The sequence below is a fragment of the Sminthopsis crassicaudata genome, chromosome 3, assembly GCF_048593235.1.
Source record: "Sminthopsis crassicaudata isolate SCR6 chromosome 3, ASM4859323v1, whole genome shotgun sequence".
In the NCBI taxonomy this organism is placed as follows: domain Eukaryota; kingdom Metazoa; phylum Chordata; class Mammalia; order Dasyuromorphia; family Dasyuridae; genus Sminthopsis; species Sminthopsis crassicaudata.
The window spans coordinates 342,019,286-342,037,992 of record NC_133619.1 but is presented as its reverse complement, the minus strand read 5'-3'; the positions used below and the strand labels follow the sequence as shown (position 1 = coordinate 342,037,992).

General features: G+C 34.5%; 1 protein-coding gene across 4 annotated transcripts in view; it reads right to left on the bottom strand.

The window, feature by feature from the left end:
* Window positions 1-18,707, bottom strand: part of PPP2R3A (protein phosphatase 2 regulatory subunit B''alpha) — a 353,882-nt gene that overhangs the window by 119,629 nt on the left and 215,546 nt on the right. For 3 of the 4 annotated variants that reach the window (XM_074301595.1, XM_074301594.1, XM_074301592.1), the window contains one exon: window positions 655-3,147. In XM_074301595.1, coding sequence (XP_074157696.1) covers window positions 655-2,655 — 2,001 coding nt within the window. In that variant the 5' untranslated portion in view covers window positions 2,656-3,147. Of the gene's footprint in view, window positions 1-654; window positions 3,148-14,222; window positions 14,305-18,707 lie in introns of all 4 variants that reach the window. The other variant, XM_074301593.1, reaches the window with a different exon arrangement.

The window sequence follows — 18,707 nt, the reverse complement described above, 5'->3', positions numbered from 1 at the left end:
CCCTCCACTCCCTCCCCCCCCCCCCATGGCAGGTAACCCCATACATTTTACATGTGAATTGTTAACATATCTTAAAGATTCAGATGGTTCCCTTCCATTTCCTTTCCCACAATGTCCCAAAGCAGTGATGGCAGGACAGGTTAGGCATTTATTTAATAATTAGTATTAAATATGACAAGTCTTAAAAATATAAAGAATGAAAAGATTCACTATAAATTCTTTGCATCTGTGTGGTGAAAAAGTATTTGTTATCATCTCTCTTTTTTTCTCTAATAAGAAATGACCTATTATTCATTTTCAGGAATTAATCAGACACTTGTTTAAATGATACTTCCTAAAAGTCAGGACCACATTGTTTAGCAATATATTGTTCTCTGATTGTTTTGTGCATCTTAGCTTTACCTATATTAACTCCTCCAAAGCAGGCACCAGTTTTATATTTTTTTATCACCTGGATAGCCTTGCGCACTACTGGAAAAGGTACACCAGTACTTGACTGGCTAGTTGAAATGAGTGAAAGTATCACTATGCTAAGGCATGCATTTTCACAGTAGAAACAACATTAAAATAGTCAACCAAGGCATTTTTTCATGTGTATTTATTTTATAAGTATTTCTTTGATAAAACTTCAAGACAAAAGATTATTGGTCTTACCTTGATTACCTCAGGACTCTGCTGAATCAAAACCACTGCAGTGCTATCTTTAGTTTTATCACTTGTATGATTTTGACATACTGATGATGGAGCCTGGCAGGAAGTTGTCAAAGTTTCCTGCAAAATTTGCATCATTTCCTTTTCCTGTGATAAGCTTCCTCTGCCTGATTTGCATTCAACTAGTTCTTGAGCAAAGTCCTCAATGCTTTCTAGGATACGCAACAAGAGAACACGATCCTCTTCCTCTATTTTATGTCCATTGGTTTCAATAATTCTTGTCAAACAGGAAGAAGGATATTTTTCTGAAGGTAAAGAGTCATTAAATTTGGGTTCAAGATCCAAAGGTATCTGCTCAGCCAAAGGAGTATGGTTGTTTAAAGACTTAGTGTCACAACTTTTGGCAAGAGGCTCCCTTAGTGTGTTCTCCATTCTCTGTGAGAAACACTCCAAGTCCAATAATAGTTTATCTATTTCTTCTTGATTATTATGTTTCATAGTCCCTATATGGTCTCTATCTTCAACTTTAGTGACTTTGGGTGGAAGGTTCTTCTTGGATAAGGCAAAAGTTGTTTTTTCAACGACCTTGCCTAGAGTTTCAGCTTGTACTAAGGTAGGAGATTTTTCAAGACTGTTATTATGGTCTGTAAATTCTGGTTTAGCTTTGTTCATATCTAAAGATTCCTGATTAAAGCTGTTCTCAGTTCTTTTTTCCTTATCAAATGCTTTTCTCTCATCTGACTCTTCCTCAATATAAAGAGTTTCCATGAAGTCAGTAGAAGAAACATCTTTCAGCGGATTCATAGTTAAAGCCTGGGATTTAAGTTGGACAATTTCTGTAGTTCTGGGGTCATTTAGCTCTAAACTTTGTAAGGAATTTGAAGGACCTTTTGTGGGATTAGGTTGAATAGACTTCACTGTTCCAGTTTTAACACTATCATGCTTGTCTTGAAATTCAACTGAATGGAACTGCCCTGATTCTGGTGCTAACTGGACAACATCTTCATATTTAGGGGGCTGTTCAGTGCCAAATATTGGGGAAAAGGGAGTTGGCTCTAAGTTTGGCAAATTACTAATAAATTCAGTCAAGTCTGTATTCTCAGTATGTCCAGGATGCATGAATTCAAATGGTATCTTTTTTAGATAGGAAGCCAACCTGGTCATTACATTCATATAGATAGTTTCAGAGCTTGAAAATGAATCATGACCATTTCCATCATTGATATTGCTCCCTGATTTTTTCTTTATGCATTGTTTTATGATGTCTGTGCATTTTTTCAAGTCCTCAGAGCACTTGAGCAAGATATCCAAGCACATTTTTATATCTGTCCCAGAAGAAGAGCTGTCTAACTTATGTTTTTCCAATATCTGGGTAATCAGATTTTCTTCAGACAAATTTTGGAGAAACAAAGAAGCCATATTTGTTTCAAGTAAATTACTATGGGGCACTTTTTCCTCAAGTGAGGAACTCCGGAGTAAACCAAAGGAGGGATAGTTCCCATCACTACCATAATGACCAAAAATCAGGTCAAAATCAACTGATCGCCTATTAAATGAGTCACTTTTAACTTTTCTTCCTTTTCTGTAAGTTACATGGTTAGAGTTCTTAAGTTTTTCAAGAGAAAATTCCTTGATTTTTCCACTGGCAAAATTGATTGCTTCTCCTGCAATATCTTTTACATTGCAGGTGCTTTGTACCACAGAAACTTTCTTGACCTTAGGTATATCAGGGAGGACTTGATGATTTTCTTCACTCTCAGCCAAGGAAAGATTATTTTCCTCAGGTAGAAATAAAGGACCATGTGCTGCATTTTTGACACCAGAGACGGGGATATGCAAGAGCTCTGCACAAACACTATGATGTACCACAATACAGTCAACTCCATGTCTGAAGGTCTGACAAGTTCCAGTGCAATAATGTATAGCCTGCTGAAAGCGCTGATCTATGACAACACTGTTGTAATAGTTCACAGTGCTAACCACAAGCCTGTATGCTGCTGCCATAACATAAAATCCACTTAGTGGAGGTTCTAAATTTACAAAAAGGTTCTGGTTCAACTTAGATTTCCTAGTTTCTTCATCTAGGCTGTATACATTTTTGACACTTAAATTTTAGTTATAATTTGCTAGTGTTGGTTAGTGTTTCTTTTTTTCTTGCAAAAGGAAACAAAACTTGACAGTAGGATATATTGCCAAGATACAGTAGCTAGTGCACATGTAAGACTGAATGAAAAATCACATTGCGGAAGACACTAGTCCTGGGCATAGCATCTGTTGTTTGTCTCAATCTTCTTGGACAAGGCAGTTATGTCATGATAATTCATAGAACTTCATGGAAGTTTTTTTTTTTTAAACAAAATATCTAGTTTCAGTTCTTCAGCAAGTTCTATGACATTGAAATGGAAGTTAGATGACTCAAAGAAAGATCTAAATGTTGTGAATGCTGATTTCTCCAAGGGTTGGAATGATCCATTTTTCCATGAGTGAATGGGTAACCTGGAATAAAACAAAAATGAAAAATAAGTGAGGAACAATTAAGTGCAAATACATTTTCATATTAAGAGAGCTAAAGCAACTTATAATTCTTCTTCATCCTTTACTTCTCTTTTTTATTAATTTTATAATTATAAATTTTTTGACAGTACATATGCATGGGTAATTTTTTTTTACATTATCCCTTGTACTCACTTCTTTTCCGAATTTTCCCTTCCCTCCCTCTACCCCTTCCCCTAGATGACAGGCAATCCCATACATGTTAAAGGTGTTACAGTATATCCTAGATACAATATATGTGTGTAAAACCGAATTTCTTGTTGCACAATAAGAACTGGATTCAGAAGGTAAAAGTAACCTGGGTAGAAAGACAATAGTGCAAACAGTTTACACTCATCTCCCAGTGTTCCTTCTCTGGATAGCTGATTCTGTCCATCATTGATCAACTGGAATTGGATTAGCTCTTCTCTATGTTGAAGATATCCACTTCCATCAGAATACATCTTCATACAGTTTCATTGTTGAAGTGTATAATGATCCCCTAGTTCTGCTCATTTCACTTAGCATCAGTTGATGTAAGTCTCTCCAAGCCTCTCTGTATTCATCCTGCTGGTCATTTCTTACAGAGCAATAATATTCCATAACATTCATATACCATAATTTACCCAACCATTCTCCAATTGATGGGCATCCATTCATTTTTCCAGTTTCTAGCCAGTACAAAAAGAGCTACCACAAACATTTTGGCACATACAGGTCCCTTTCCCTCCTTTAGCATTTCTTTGGGATATAAGCCCAGTAGTAGCACTGCTGGATCAAAGGGTATGCACATTTTGATAACTTTTTGGGCATAATTCCAGATTGCTCTCCAGAATGGTTGGATTCTTTCACAACTCCACCAACAATGCATCAGTGTCCCAATTTTCCCACATCTCCTCCAACATTCATCATTATTTGTTCCTGTCATCTTAGCCAATCTGACACATCCTTTACTTCTCAAATTACACAGTAACAAAAATACCATTTCAATTGTTTTCATCTAAATGATCCCCACATCTTGACTATCTCTTGTGCCCTTTATCTTTATTCAGCCAGTACATGGCATCACTTCAAATTTTGGATTACTATAATTGTCTGCAAGTTATTTTTCTTCACAGCCTCACTTTTCTCAAGTACATTTTATATAATAATGGTATATATACAATGTACCCTAGCTAATGAAGTTCAAACATATTACTCTATCCAGATTCTTATAGTATTTATCTTCTGGCTACAAGGCCATTCTTTTTCAAAAGAATTCATCAGTAGGCTTACTATCATCTTTTCTATACAACCTTTGTCCTTATATTAGGAGATGCTATATATCTATGAACTAAAATTTCATTATGCCTCAGCTAGGTATACATAAGAATGATCACATTTGTGATTATACCAATCCCCATAAAGTCTCCATTTCTATGATTGAAAAAACAACACTGAAAGTACTTTATCTGATCAACTAATACTTCCTATTACTCGAGATCTCCCTATATGTTTACTCCTACACTAAATTTTTTCTCCATCCAAAATTCCCATCCTTCACTGCTTTTTCCAAGACATTGCTCCTCACTTTCCTCCTTTCTCAGTTTTGAAGCCATAGTTAACTAGCTCAATTTCACATTGTCTATGCTTGAATCCCTTGCACCCCTGTCCCACCAAGTTCCAGCTTTGCCTTGCCCCTAATGTTCATTGGCTCTCTTCCTATTCCTATTCTCTGTGTGCCTGAACTGTGTTGGAGAAGTCACACAACTCTGCTAAGTATATATTTATATTATATAATCTTATCTAGATTAAGATTGCCTCTGGGTAATCCTTTTATTCTTTCCTACTTGAACATTTTATTCTCCAGAGCTGCTGTACTAAACTTATTTTCTTTGTTCAAGCTTTCCCACCTTCCTCTCAGCAGAGGATCTTACTTCAAACAGTCCTAACAAAATATATTCTCAATCCCTTCTCAGTTTTTCTTTCCTACATCTATATAGTCACCATTCCTTCCCCTGTTTCTCTGAAAGCAATTTCATATCACAAAGATTTCTAAAAACAAAATGAGGAAAAACGAAACCAATGAATTTTTAAAAAATCTAAAAATATATGCCATGTTCCACATTTGAGGACTCGACCCTGGAAAAGATCTTTCCTTCTACCTCTTTAGGGACATGCTTGTTTCTAATACATTCACAATATTGGTTTTTGATTATTTTGTGGTACTTGTTCTTTCCATCTGATTATTTTGTGGTACTTGTTCTTTTCATCTGCATTGTTATAGTACTTGTTTTATAAATTTTATTGGCTCAATTTCCTTTACTCTGCATCAGTTTATATAGATATTTCTGTGCTTCTATGTATTCATTTTATTCATCCTTTTTTTTACCTCACAGTGATTCATTTATGTGCCACAGTCTTGGTTATTCTCCAACTGATGGACATTTGCTTTGTTTCTTGTTGTTGGCTACCATGAAAAGTAATACTATGAATATTTTCACAGAGAAATGGGGAAGCAAATGCTAAAGAGGTTGTGGAAAAATATATACACTATTGCACCAGGTGTGAACTGGCCCAACCATTCTGGAGAACAATTGGAACTATGCTAAGCCCAAAGAGCTATAAAACCATATATACTCAGCAATACTGCTAGGAAGGCTAAATCTCAAAGTGATTAAATAAAAAGGAAAAAAAGATCCCATATGTAGCAGCTCTTTTTTTTTTTTGGAGGGGGGAAGAATTGGAAACTGAGGAGCTACCAATCAGTTGAAAAATGACTGAACAAATTGTGGCATATGATTGTGATATAATACTATGCACTATAAAAAATGATGAAAGGGATGGTTTCAGAAAAACATGGGAAGAATTGAGCTGATGCAAAGTGAAATGAGCAGAAGTAGGAGAACATCATACACAGTAATTCAATACTGTAACTGCAATCAACTGTGAAGGACTTAGTTACTTTGACAATATAGTGACTTACAATTTCAGAGGACTCATAATGGGAAAAAATGCTATATACCTACAGAAAAAGAACTGATGAATTCTGAGTGTACATTGAAACACTTTCTTTCACTATATATTTCTTGATCCTACCTCCAAAACAAGGCTAATGTGGAAATATGTTTTTCATGAATATATATATATATAGACCCTGGGTACTGTATTCCTTGTCTTCTCAATGGGTGGGAGAGGGGCTGTAATGAGGGAGAAAATTCAGAACTAAAAATAAGTTAAAAAAAAAAAAAAAAGCACATGTGGACTTTTTTTTCCCTTAATAACAATTACTTCCTTGGAGTGTATGCTTAGTAGTAATATTTATGATAAAGGGTATAAACATTTTTTATTTTTTTTGCCAGTTTCTGCATAATTTTGAATTGCTTTCCAAAATTGTTGTACTTTTTACAGTTCAATCAACAATGCCTTCCCACATCTCTTTCAACAAAAACTATTCCAATTTTTGTCATCTTTATCAATTTTCTAGATGTAAGTCAAACTAAAAAGTTTCTGTACAAATAATACTAATGCAAACAAGATTAGAAGGGAAGTAACAAATTGGGAAAATATTTTTAAAAACAAAGGTTCTGACAAAGGTCTCATTTCCAAAATAGAGAACTGACCCTAATTTATAAGAAACCGAACCATTCTCCAATTGATAAATGGTCAAAGGATATGAACAGACAATTCTCAGAGGAAGAAATTGAAACTATATCCACTCACATGAAAGAGTGTTCCAAATCACTACTGATCAGAGAAATGCAAATTAAGACCACTCTGAGATACCACTACACACCTGTCAGATTGGCTAAGATGACAGGAACAAATAATGACAAATGTTGGAGGGGATGTGGGGAAACTGGGACACTAATACATTGCTGGTGGAGTTGTGAAAGAATCCAGCCATTCTGGAGAGCAATCTGGAATTATGCCCAAAAAGTTATCAAACTGTGCATACCCTTTGACCCAGCAGCGCTACTACTGGGATTATATCCCAAAGAAATACTAAAGAGCGGAAAGAGACATATATGTGCCAAAATGTTTGTGGCAGCTCTTTTTGTTGTAGCTAGAAACTGGAGGATGAATGGATGTCCATCAGTTGGAGAATGGTTGGGTAAATTGTGGTATATGAAGGTTATGGAATATTATTGCTCGGTAAGAAATGACCAGCAGGAGGAATATAGAGAGGCCTGGAGAGACTTAAATCAACTGATGCTGAGTGAAATGAGCAGAACCAGAAGATCACTATACACTTCAACAACAATACTGTATGAGGATGTATTCTGATGGAAGTGGAAATCTTCAACATAAAGAAGATCCAACTCACTTCCAGTTGATCAATGATGGACAGAGGTAGCTGCACCCAGAGAAGAAACACTGGGAGGGGAATGAAAATTGTTAGCACTAATATCTGTCTGCCCAGGTTGCATGTACCTTCGGATTCTAATGTTTATTGTGCAACAAGAAAATGATATTCGCACACATGTATTGTACCTAGACTATATTGTAACACATGTAAAATGTATGGTATTGCCTGTCGTCGGGGGGAGGGAATAGAGGGAGGGGGGGTAAATTGGAAAAATGAATACAAGGGATAATATTATAAAATATATATATATATATAATAAAAAAAAAAGTAAAAAAAAAAATTTCTAGATGTAAGGAAAAATAAAATCTCAGAATAATATTTTATTTTTCATTTTTCTTTTTGTTATTAGTGATTTGGAATATTCTTTTATATTACTCTTATTAATAATTTGAAATCCTGAGAATTTTTCATTTATATTCTTTGACCAATTATTTATTAAAATGGCTTTTATTCATAAAGATACAGATGTTAGTTTATATTTGATTAACTCTTATCCTAGATGAATTCATTTGTTTCTGTTAAGTTTTTAAGTTTCATGGAATCACTTTCTTATTTTATCTTTTATAACTGCCTCTTTCTCCTAATTGGTTAAAAACATGTCCTACTCACAGCTATGAAAAGTATTTGATCAGCTTTTCTTCTAATTTATTTTATTGTATGGTCTTTGATATTAAGCCAACATATCCATTTTGAATTTATTATGGTTTAAGATATGTTGGTTTAAGACTAATTTCTGCCAGTCTGCTTTTGAGTTTTCTAGTAGTTCTTATTAAGTAGAGATTTTTAAAAAAAGCTTGTTTTTAAAGCTTAAGGAATACTGGGTTGAGTTCCACTGTTTCTGATTTCCCCTTATATAGTCTCACTTTTAAAAACAGTTTCATAAGGTTTTGATGAACATTATACTTTATAATATATTTTGAAGTCTGGAAGAATTTTTCTTCCTTTAATTCCAATCTTTTTTGTCCCATCATTTCCTTTAATATTCTTGATTTTTGTTTATTCAAATAATTTCAAATACAAATAACAAATAATGTTTATTCAAATGGTTCCATAAAGTATCCCCACTTTGATAATTTGGTATGGTATTAAAATGGTAAATTAACTTTGGTATTATCATTTCTGTTATTTTTGCACAGTCAAGAGAATTTAATATTCTTCCAATTATTTGTTATTTTTAAAATTTCTGCAAGGAACACTTTTTAATTGAATTTATATAAATATTTTGGTGCTTTGTAAGATTGCTCTCCAAATTTCTTTTATTAATTAACTTTTTTTAGCTCAATTGTTGTAGTAGATCTGAAAGGATGTTATTTTAAAATTTTGAGTGATATTCATTAATGATATTGATCTGTAGTCTTCCTAAACAATACTGCTGCTAATGCCCATTTCACTTTGTATCCGTTCATGTAAGTCTTTCCAGATTTTTTGTGAGAGCATACTGCTTGTCATTTTTTAGAGCAAAACAGTATCCATACATCATAATTATATACAACTTATTCCTCTATTTCCCAACTGGTGGATGTGCCCTAGATTTTCAATTCTTACCATTAAAAAAGCTGCTATAAATATAGATATAGGTTCTTAGCTTTTTTGGAATACAGATCTGGTAAAGTGATATTGACTGGTCAAAAAGCATGAAAAGTTTTATAGACCTTTGAGTATAGTTCCTAATTACTTTAATGAATGATTGAATCCGTAAACTAACTTACCCAATAATGCATTAATGTCTCAATCTTCCTACATATACTCCAACATTTGTCATTTTACTTTTCTGTCATATTAGCCAATTTGATAGGCTTGAGCCTGTATTTCTTTAATTCTCTAAATAGTGATTTAGAACATTTTTTCATGATTATAGATTTGATTATTTTGTCTGAAAACTGCCTGTTCATATCCTTTAACCATTTATCAAACAAGGAATGCTGCTTCTTCTTATTTTTTAAATAAATTTGACTAGTTTTCTATATATTGGGAAATGAGGTCTTTATTAGAGAAACCTGCTGGAAAACATTTTCAATTATGATGACTGTTTATTTCCTTCCATTATATTTCCCTACAATTATTCTATTTTCTCTTTCCTTTCACCCAACCCTTCCTCAAAAACATTTTGCTTCGGTCTTTAACCTCCCACAATCTGCCCTCTGTTCTATCACACCTTTTCTGTTTCTTATTTCCTTCTCCTCCTGCTTTTCCTAGGATACAAGAGATTTTTAAACCCAACTGAATATGTACAATTCTGAGTAAGGTTGCCCCTAAAAATCTCCCCAATCTTTCACTCAACTGTAAAAGCTCTTTTGTGGCTCTTTTATGTGAGATAATTTACCCTATTCTACCACTCCCTTTCACCTTCTCTCAGTACATTACCCTTTCTCACTCAATCATTTTCAACTCATATCCATGTCCCCTGTCTATGCATACTCTTCCCAACTGCTCTAATAAGGAGCAAGTTTTTAGGAGTTATAAATGATATTTTCCTATGCATGAATATAAATGATTTAACTTTGATTCTTCCTCCACAATTCAGTCTGTCTCCTTTGCATTCATATTTCTACCACCATAGTTTTTGCCCTCATCACCTCTCTTCAGTTCTATTTCAACAGCTACCTGATAGGTTTCTTGGTCTCAAGCTTCTCCAATCTAACTCATTTAGCAAAGGGATATTTCAAAAGCAATAGTCTGACTACGCCACTCCTAAACTCAAGAATTTTCAATGGTTACCCGCTGATTCTAGAAGGAAAGACAAATTCATCTCTTTGATATTTAGATTCCTTCACTGTCTGGCTCCAGCCTACCTTTGTGTGCTGACAAACACATCATTCCTCTTCAAACACTCAGCCTTTTAGCCAAATGAGTCTACTGCTGTTCTTCAGACATGACATTCCATCTTTCTTCTCTGTTACTTGGCACAGACTATACTTTTTGTCTAGAATGCTCTCCTTTCATAGAGAAATTTGTAGAATTATTTACTTCCTTCAAATGACAGCTCAAGTGACACCTATCATATAAGGCCTTTGCTGATTCCCCTTAATTGAATGTCTTTTTCCACTTCAGAAATGCCTTGTATTTACTTCATGTATATATATTCACAAACATAATCTGCATTTACTTAATACTTACACTACCCCCCCAATAGAATGTTGGTTTTTTGAAGATTCGTTTTTCTCTTTGAATTAGCACAATGTGTCAGACAGTAATTACCTAGTGAATTCTTACTGACTCATTTTCTGACTTTCAAGAAATACATAATCTGGATCTGTATTATTTATTCAACTTCATTTGATATATTTCCCAACACAAAACTTAAGCTTCCTTCAAACAAATCTTACAGTCCCCAAAACACCAAGGTCATTTCTGCCTTTAAAACTTTCCTCATGGTCTTAACAGTTTTTTAGATAATTCTCTCTATGGAGCTTCCTATCTGTTCTTCAAAGACCAACAAAAGTTCCATCTATTTTAGGAAAATTTTTCTAATAATCTTTGGCCATAGTAATTTTTTCTCTAGCTTCTTTTGAGCTTATTATATATACTATAAAATTAGAACCTTATTACATTCAGCTATTCCATAAGTTTAAAGCACACAACTTTATGCCCACCCCCCCATCAACCCTGAATATTATTTTAACTAATTATATCAAAAATTTTATTCTTATGTTTTATAAAATGATAATTTCTTTCTTAATGATGCCTTTTGTTTATACTTCATATTCCTTAAATATACTCTTGTCATACCAGCCTTCACTTGTAATAAAGATTTAAGAAAAGTTCAGCAAAACTAGCAATCATCCTAACTGCATCAGCATATGCAGCATTCTACACCTATAGCTTCTTACCTCCTCAGAGAAAGTAGTTGAAATCCATTTCCTCTTCTCTTCTCTGGGATCAAACATGGTCTTATTATAGTGTTCATTTTTGTTTTAATATTATTTTTATAGTCTAGCATTATTTTTTCTGTTTCTAGTTCTAGATCATGTCTACTCCCATATTGCTCTAAATTCTTCAGATTTGTCATTTCTTATAACAAAATAATATTCCCTTACATGCCAAAATTTGTTTATCCATTTCCTAATGTATAGGCACTTATTTGTTTCTAGTTCTTTGTTTTAACAAAATGTTGCTATGAACATTTACACACACATACACACACACACACGTATAGTTTTCCCTTTCTTTAAAATCCTTAGGGTATATCCTTAATAGCAGGATCTCTTTTCTCACTTCTGCTAATCTGCTGGGAGAGCAAAACAACCCTTAATATTCTAAATTTATATTTCTCTTAAAGTTAGCAACTAGCAATTTTAACAGCTGGCAATTTTGAGAAGCATTTATTTATTCTACATGTACATTTAGGAATGGGTCTTGGTTTTGTGCATGTGGGAGTGTTTGTGTGTGTGTGTTAATTCTAAATATTACAGAGCATAAAACTTAACAGATATTTGATACAAAGTTGTTACCCCAATTGATAGCCTTTTTCTTAGTCTAGCTGCAATGATTTTGTTCATAGAAAAGTTTTTTTGATTTTTATATAACAGATACCTGACTAAAGCTGAAGTAACCAAAATGTAATTATACTATTCATTTTCCAATGTTTATTCATAATTATACTGTCAAGAGAGAAGCACTCTACTATATCCCAGCATTTTACTTACGCTGCATTACCCTCTTTATCCCATATTTATTTGGGTGAATACTTTGCAGCTTTAAGCCATTTTATTAACGATTAAGTGGATACAAAGTAAACAGTAGAGATTTCTCTCTTGAAGTAGAAACTATAGGTCATTTAATAATAAATCAATCAATACTGATTGTTAATCAACTGAATATCTAGCACATATCAATACTGTGCTAGGTATATGGTAGGGGGGAATACAAAACAATCAAAGATGTGATACTGAAGGAAATAATATTTTTGTCAGAGAGAATCAGGACTACCATACAAAAAAGAATGAACAATGCAAGAATAATGAATTTGTCCATTTGAAACTATAAGAAGTTCAAAGGACATAGAGGTCAATGTGAATTGGAGTAGTAAGGGATGGCTTTATAGAATAGAAAGCCAGGTTTAAAGAATAGGGAGGATTTGGACAAAGGAGAGAGGAACAAGTGTGGAAAACATGATGAAAGAAGGTACAAAGGCAAGAATAAGCATGCTTATTTGTGTGATAGTGATGAGAACAATCTGATTAGGGTGAAGGGTGTGTATTAGGGAGCAGTGGGAAAGAAACAAGATTGAACTAGTAAGGTGGAGTCAGATTATGGAGGGCCTTGAAAGCCAAGAACTCATAACTGATCATGTAGGCAGTGTGGGGCCATTCACGGTTTTTGAGTAAGAGTGTAACATGAAGAAATGAGCATTTTTAGGAAGATTAGTCTACCAACTCCACTAAATCTTACTTCATTACCTCATTATAGTGTGGGGGTGACTTTGGGTTCTTGGAAGCAATATCATCTGAAAACAGGTTCTGGAAAGTTCAATCCATCTGGAAGGATTCTGAATATGAGTCTAGTAATAGACTCTGCCTAAGGGAGAGATAACCTAAGCTCATAATTACATTGGTCATAGGATAATGAATTTTTCAGCCAAGGCAATTCTCTTGCATTATCTGTTATGTTACAGAGGAATTGCCATCTGTATCTGTGGAAGCAAAGTGGTACAGTGGGCAGAGTGTTGGACCTGGAGGCAGGAAGGCTTAAGGTCAAACATAGCCTCAGATACTTAACTACTTATGTGATCCTGGCAAGTTATTTACATTTTGTCTGCTTCAGTTTCCTGATCTATAAAATGGGAATAATAATAGCACCTACCTCCTTATAAGAATAAATGAGTTAACATCTGTAAAGCACTTTGTAAATCTTAAAATCATTTTAAAATATTATTATTTTCAACAGATGAGAATACCTGCAGTAAGGAAATTACTGATCTTTAACATACTTAAGTAGCAGTACACTAAATGGATGGCAGAAAGAGAATAGAATCAAGGAGGTCAACTATTACAATAATTCAAGTATGATGTTAGTGTATTGGTAATGAGAATGGAAAAAAAGATAGACATGAGAAAAATTTTAAGAAAAAAAAGTTGTTTAATAAATGAGAAAGAAAGGAAAACATTTTAAAGGATGAAAAAGAGATACTTACCTTCCTAAAGACAGAAAGGCTTAAGGTGAATAATCATTTACGGTTATTTTGATTAAAAGTGATCTGAAGAACTGGCAGCTTACCCTGTGGTATTTGCTGATGTTTATTAAGCCAAGTATAAGTGAGGTACTCCCCATGGGAGGTCTACCAGCAGAAGCAGGCCTAAAAGTGATATGTTAAAAGGGAGCTAGGAAAGAAAATGGGAGTTTCTCTCAAGCAAGAAACCTGGAGCCAATATGACATGAACTAGGAGAGCTTTATGTGCAGCTAAATAAGATTTTACCAAGGAAAGCCCAGTGGTTTCATGAGGTAGACCAGAGACTAACCCATCAGTGAAGTAAAGCAGGTGGCATCATCTATTGGTTTGGTCTTATAGAAGGAATATTCTAGGGGCTAACTTCTCCTAGGAGACTCCAAGTGAAAACTTGAAAAGTAAAGCACAGAGGAGATAGTAAATGTGTCAGTAAAGAGGAAGCTTCTCAAAGAAAATGAACATGGGAGTGCAGAGTTGTACAAGGGGGAGACCAGAGGTTGATTCATATTCTGTCGAATGCTGACCTTCTTAGAGTAGTCAGTGTCCAATCAGGGCATGGAGGTACCGTCAAACAAATGTTTCTTTCTTCTTCAGTGCTTAAGTGACCTTGAAGAAAAACAAACCAAATCAACTTTGGTTTGGACTGGAAGAATAAGTTAAAAAACACCAAATAATGACTAAAAAACCCGATTACTATTTTAACATGTGGCAAGATGAAGTAAGTAACAGACCCTTAGACTAACTGGTTATAAATATTTTGGGAGAATATAAGGAAGTAAGTAAAGATATCAAGAATCGAATCAAGGGAGGACTCTGAGATGATGGCAGAGTAGATCAGAAAATTCCAAGCTCTCCAGATTGCCCTCACAAACAAAACAAAAGTGCACCTCAGGGAACATAGACCAGGGAAAAACAACTAAGAACAGGGATCCTTCTGGGACAACTCACAAAGACTGGAAGACTGACTCTAGGACTGAGGTAGGAAGGGTAAATAATAGCTCAAAGCTACCTCTTCAGAAAGAGCAAGTAAAGAGCCCTGGGGCTAGATAAAGTGGGAGGAAACCTCAACCATAAACATAAGAAGTTTCTCCTCCCATATATCATAGGAAGTCAGGGGTCAGAGACCAGGAAGTCTATGGAAGCTTGGCTGATTTTGGAAGGCCAGGCCTAGCTGTGCTGAAACACAATGCTAGGCCAGAGAGAACCAGCACATCCAGTGAATGCTGAAGCAGCTGGGCAGGGGCACCTGGCTGCAGAGGCAATAGAGTTTTTAGCTTAGGGTTCCAGCCAGAGGGTAGAGCAGAAGTGAAGCTAGAGGCAACTTATCCCTCCACCCCAGAATTAGAGTTGCTTATACTAATAGTTCTCATTTAAAAAAAAATGAACAGTCAAAGAAGAAGAAACTCAGCAATAGAAATTTACTATGGAAATGGGGGAAGACCTGGTTTCATCTTCAGAGGAGGACAGTGAAATAAAAAAGCCTCTTCTACCCCAAACAGTAATGTTAAATGGTGACCTACCCTGAAAGAATTAACAAACTCATAAAAGATTTCAAAAGTTAAATGAGAAATTGAGAGAAAACTTAAAAAAAATAAAAAGAAACTAACTAGAAAAAGAGAGAGTCTTAAAGAAGAAAATAATTCTGTGAAAATTAGAATTGGGCAAGGGGAAACCAGTGATGCTATAAGAGACCAAAAAATAACAAAACAAAATCTAAAGAATGAAAGAAAAATAGTACAGAATATGAAACATTTTATAAGAAAAATAAAAGATTTGAAGAATGGATCAAGAAGAGAAAATATAAGAATAATTGGACTACTTGAAAGCTGTGACAAAAAAAAAACCAAACAAACAAACAAACAAAAAAGAACACTGGCACAATAATGCAAGTAATAATCAAAGAAAATTGTCCTGGAGTGAAAAAACAAGAGGGGAAAGTAGAAATAGGAAAAAGCTACCAATCAGCATCTTAAAGAAATCCTACATGGAAAACCACTTAAGAATATTATTACCAGATTTTAAAACCCCCAGCTCAAAGAGGAAATTTCTACAAGAAACAAAAGCCCCCACCAATTCAAATATGCTGAAGTACAATTAAAATTGTACAGGATTTATCAATAGCTACAATATGGGACCACAGATCCTGAAATAACATTTATCATCCAAAAAAACCCACAAAAAAACAAACAAACCCCAAAACAAAACAACACAAAAAACCACAAAAACCTAGGCTTGTGACTAAAAATATCAAATCCAACAAAACTAATCATAATACTGATCAACAACAACAAAAAAAGTTTCAATGAACTTGCAGATTTTCAGAACTTTGTTTCAATCAAATCTGAACTCAAGAGAAAATTTAACATATAAGAGATTAATAAAAGATTAATTTCAAGGGACTGTACAAGGACAAATGGTTTACATTTTTTACATGCAAATGCATACTGTATTTAAGATTTGACATCAGTAACTGAATAGTTCAAAAGAAAGATTGGGGCAGAGCAGAGTGTATGATCTGGGGTTAAAAAGCCAAAGTATAAAGGAAATGGTAAAAAATAGTAATTATGCCACACAAATGAGGTGTAGAAAGACCAAGAGCGGATACTTCTAAAAACCTATTCACATCTGGAATAGGTTAAACATTTAGAGAAACATGTATACATATACACACACAAATCATAAAGGATGCATATTAGCACTCTTTATATCTATAAAGAAAAAAGAAGGAGAAATAAGATAAGGTGGGGTATAGAAGGGTAAGTGTATTTAGGTAATGAGACAAGATAGATTAATAGGAAAGGGATAAAGAGAAGGGAGAAGATATGGGAGGAATCCATGGGTGGGGTAAGATTAAGTAATAGCAAGGCAAGTTAAGGACTAGAATTACAGTAGTAAGAGTCAGCAGAGAAAGGAAATAAGAGATATCCACAGTGTAAACAAGGATCAGGAATAGAATTCTTTAGAAAGGAGCTAGTAATCACTTATCTCAGACAAAGTCAAAGTTAAAGATTCAATCACAAGAGAAATCTACATTATATGTCAGCTATATAGATACATGTCCACATTTTTGAAAATGCATATGTGTATATATAATATACATGCATATGTGTGTGGGGTGTGTGTGTGTATGTGTCTTTATGCATGTGGGTGTATGTATGTATATATATAAATATATATATATATATATATATGTGTGTGTGTGTAAGTGGGTGTGCATGTAAATATTATATATAAATATAAAATATATAATATATGGGCATGTGTACAATATATCCATGCTTAACTGTAGCTTGCTTGGGGGAACTGGGGGGATGAAAAAAAAAGAATAAAGTAAAAAGTACACAACAGAGAATAAAAGAATAATCTACAAGGAAGCAAAGAGAAGATGACAATCGTGAATATATAATCTCTATTATATATGCTTTCTTGAAATATAAATCTATTTTTTTTTTCTTTTTCTAAGGCTGGGGTTAAGTGACTTGCCCAGGGTCACACAGCTAGGAAGTGTTAAGTGTCTGAGACCAGATTTGAATTCGGGTCCTCCTGAATTCAGGGCTGGTGCTCTATCCACTGCACCACCTAGCTGCCCCCTAAATCTATTTTTATATATTTTGAATACTCCCTGATATTCTGCTGGGCATATGACATTATTATGTTTTGTTTTGTTTTCCTTTTCTTTTTCTGATTTTTTTTCTTATTTTGTATTTTAAATTAAAAAAAAAAAAAAGAATAACTTCAAACTCTGAAGAACTTGCAATCTAATGGAGATGGGAGATGGAAGCAACTGTAATAGGTAAAGTACACGATTTAGAGAAATGGGTGTGAATCCTTGCACTTTTGCTTACTACTTTTACAATCATGGGTTTTATAACCCACCAGAAAGGCAATGTCCAGTATGAGCAGCTCCATTATCTTTAGATAATCACCAGGTGATATGGAGAGATCCTGAAAGTGGTGAATGGAAGGGACCAGTTAGGTTAACTGCTTGGGGGAGAGGGTTTGCTTGTATCTCTACAGATGGAGAAGGAATCAAGATGGATGCCAATGTGCCATATTCGCCTTGTCTATCGGAGACAGATGGAGCAGACCCTTGAAATGAAAGAGAAGACCCAAGAAACATCGGCTGGTTCTGTTGCTGACTGTGCCGACCACTAAAAGAGCCTGGCAGTTAGTTATGGTGTTTGACTCATGGACATCAAAAATTGTTGGACTTCAAAATCCTCAGGAATCATTGGAATCTTTGAGACGTGATAAGACTGTTGTAAGACTTCTAAACCCTCAGGGATCATTGGATTTTCTGAGAATTGATAAAACTGTTGCAAGACTTCTAAACCCTCAGGAATCATTGGAATCTCTGAGACATGATAAGACTGTTGTAGGACTTCTAAACCTTCAGGAATCATTGGATTCTTTGAGACATGACAAGACATGACAAGACTGCTGTAGAATTTCTCAACCTTCAGGAATTATTGGATTCTCTGAGACATGATAAGACTATTGTAGGACTTGAAAACCCTCAGGAATCATTGGATTTTCTGAGAATTGATAAAACTGTTGCAAGACTTCTAAACCCTCAGGAATCATTGGAATCTCTGAGACATGATAAGACTGTTGTAGGACTTCTAAACCTTCAGGAATCATTGGATTCTTTGAGACATGACAAGACATGACAAGACTGCTGTAGAATTTCTCAACCTTCAGGAATTATTGGATTCTCTGAGACATGATAAGACTATTGTAGGACTTGAAAACCCTCAGGAATCATTGGATTTTCTGAGAATTGATAAAACTGTTGCAAGACTTCTAAACCCTCAGGAATCATTGGAATCTCTGAGACATGATAAGACTGTTGTAGGACTTCTAAACCTTCAGGAATCATTGGATTCTTTGAGACATGACAAGACATGACAAGACTGCTGTAGAATTTCTCAACCTTCAGGAATTATTGGATTCTCTGAGACATGATAAGACTGTTGTAGGACTTGAAAACCCTCAGGAATCATTGGATT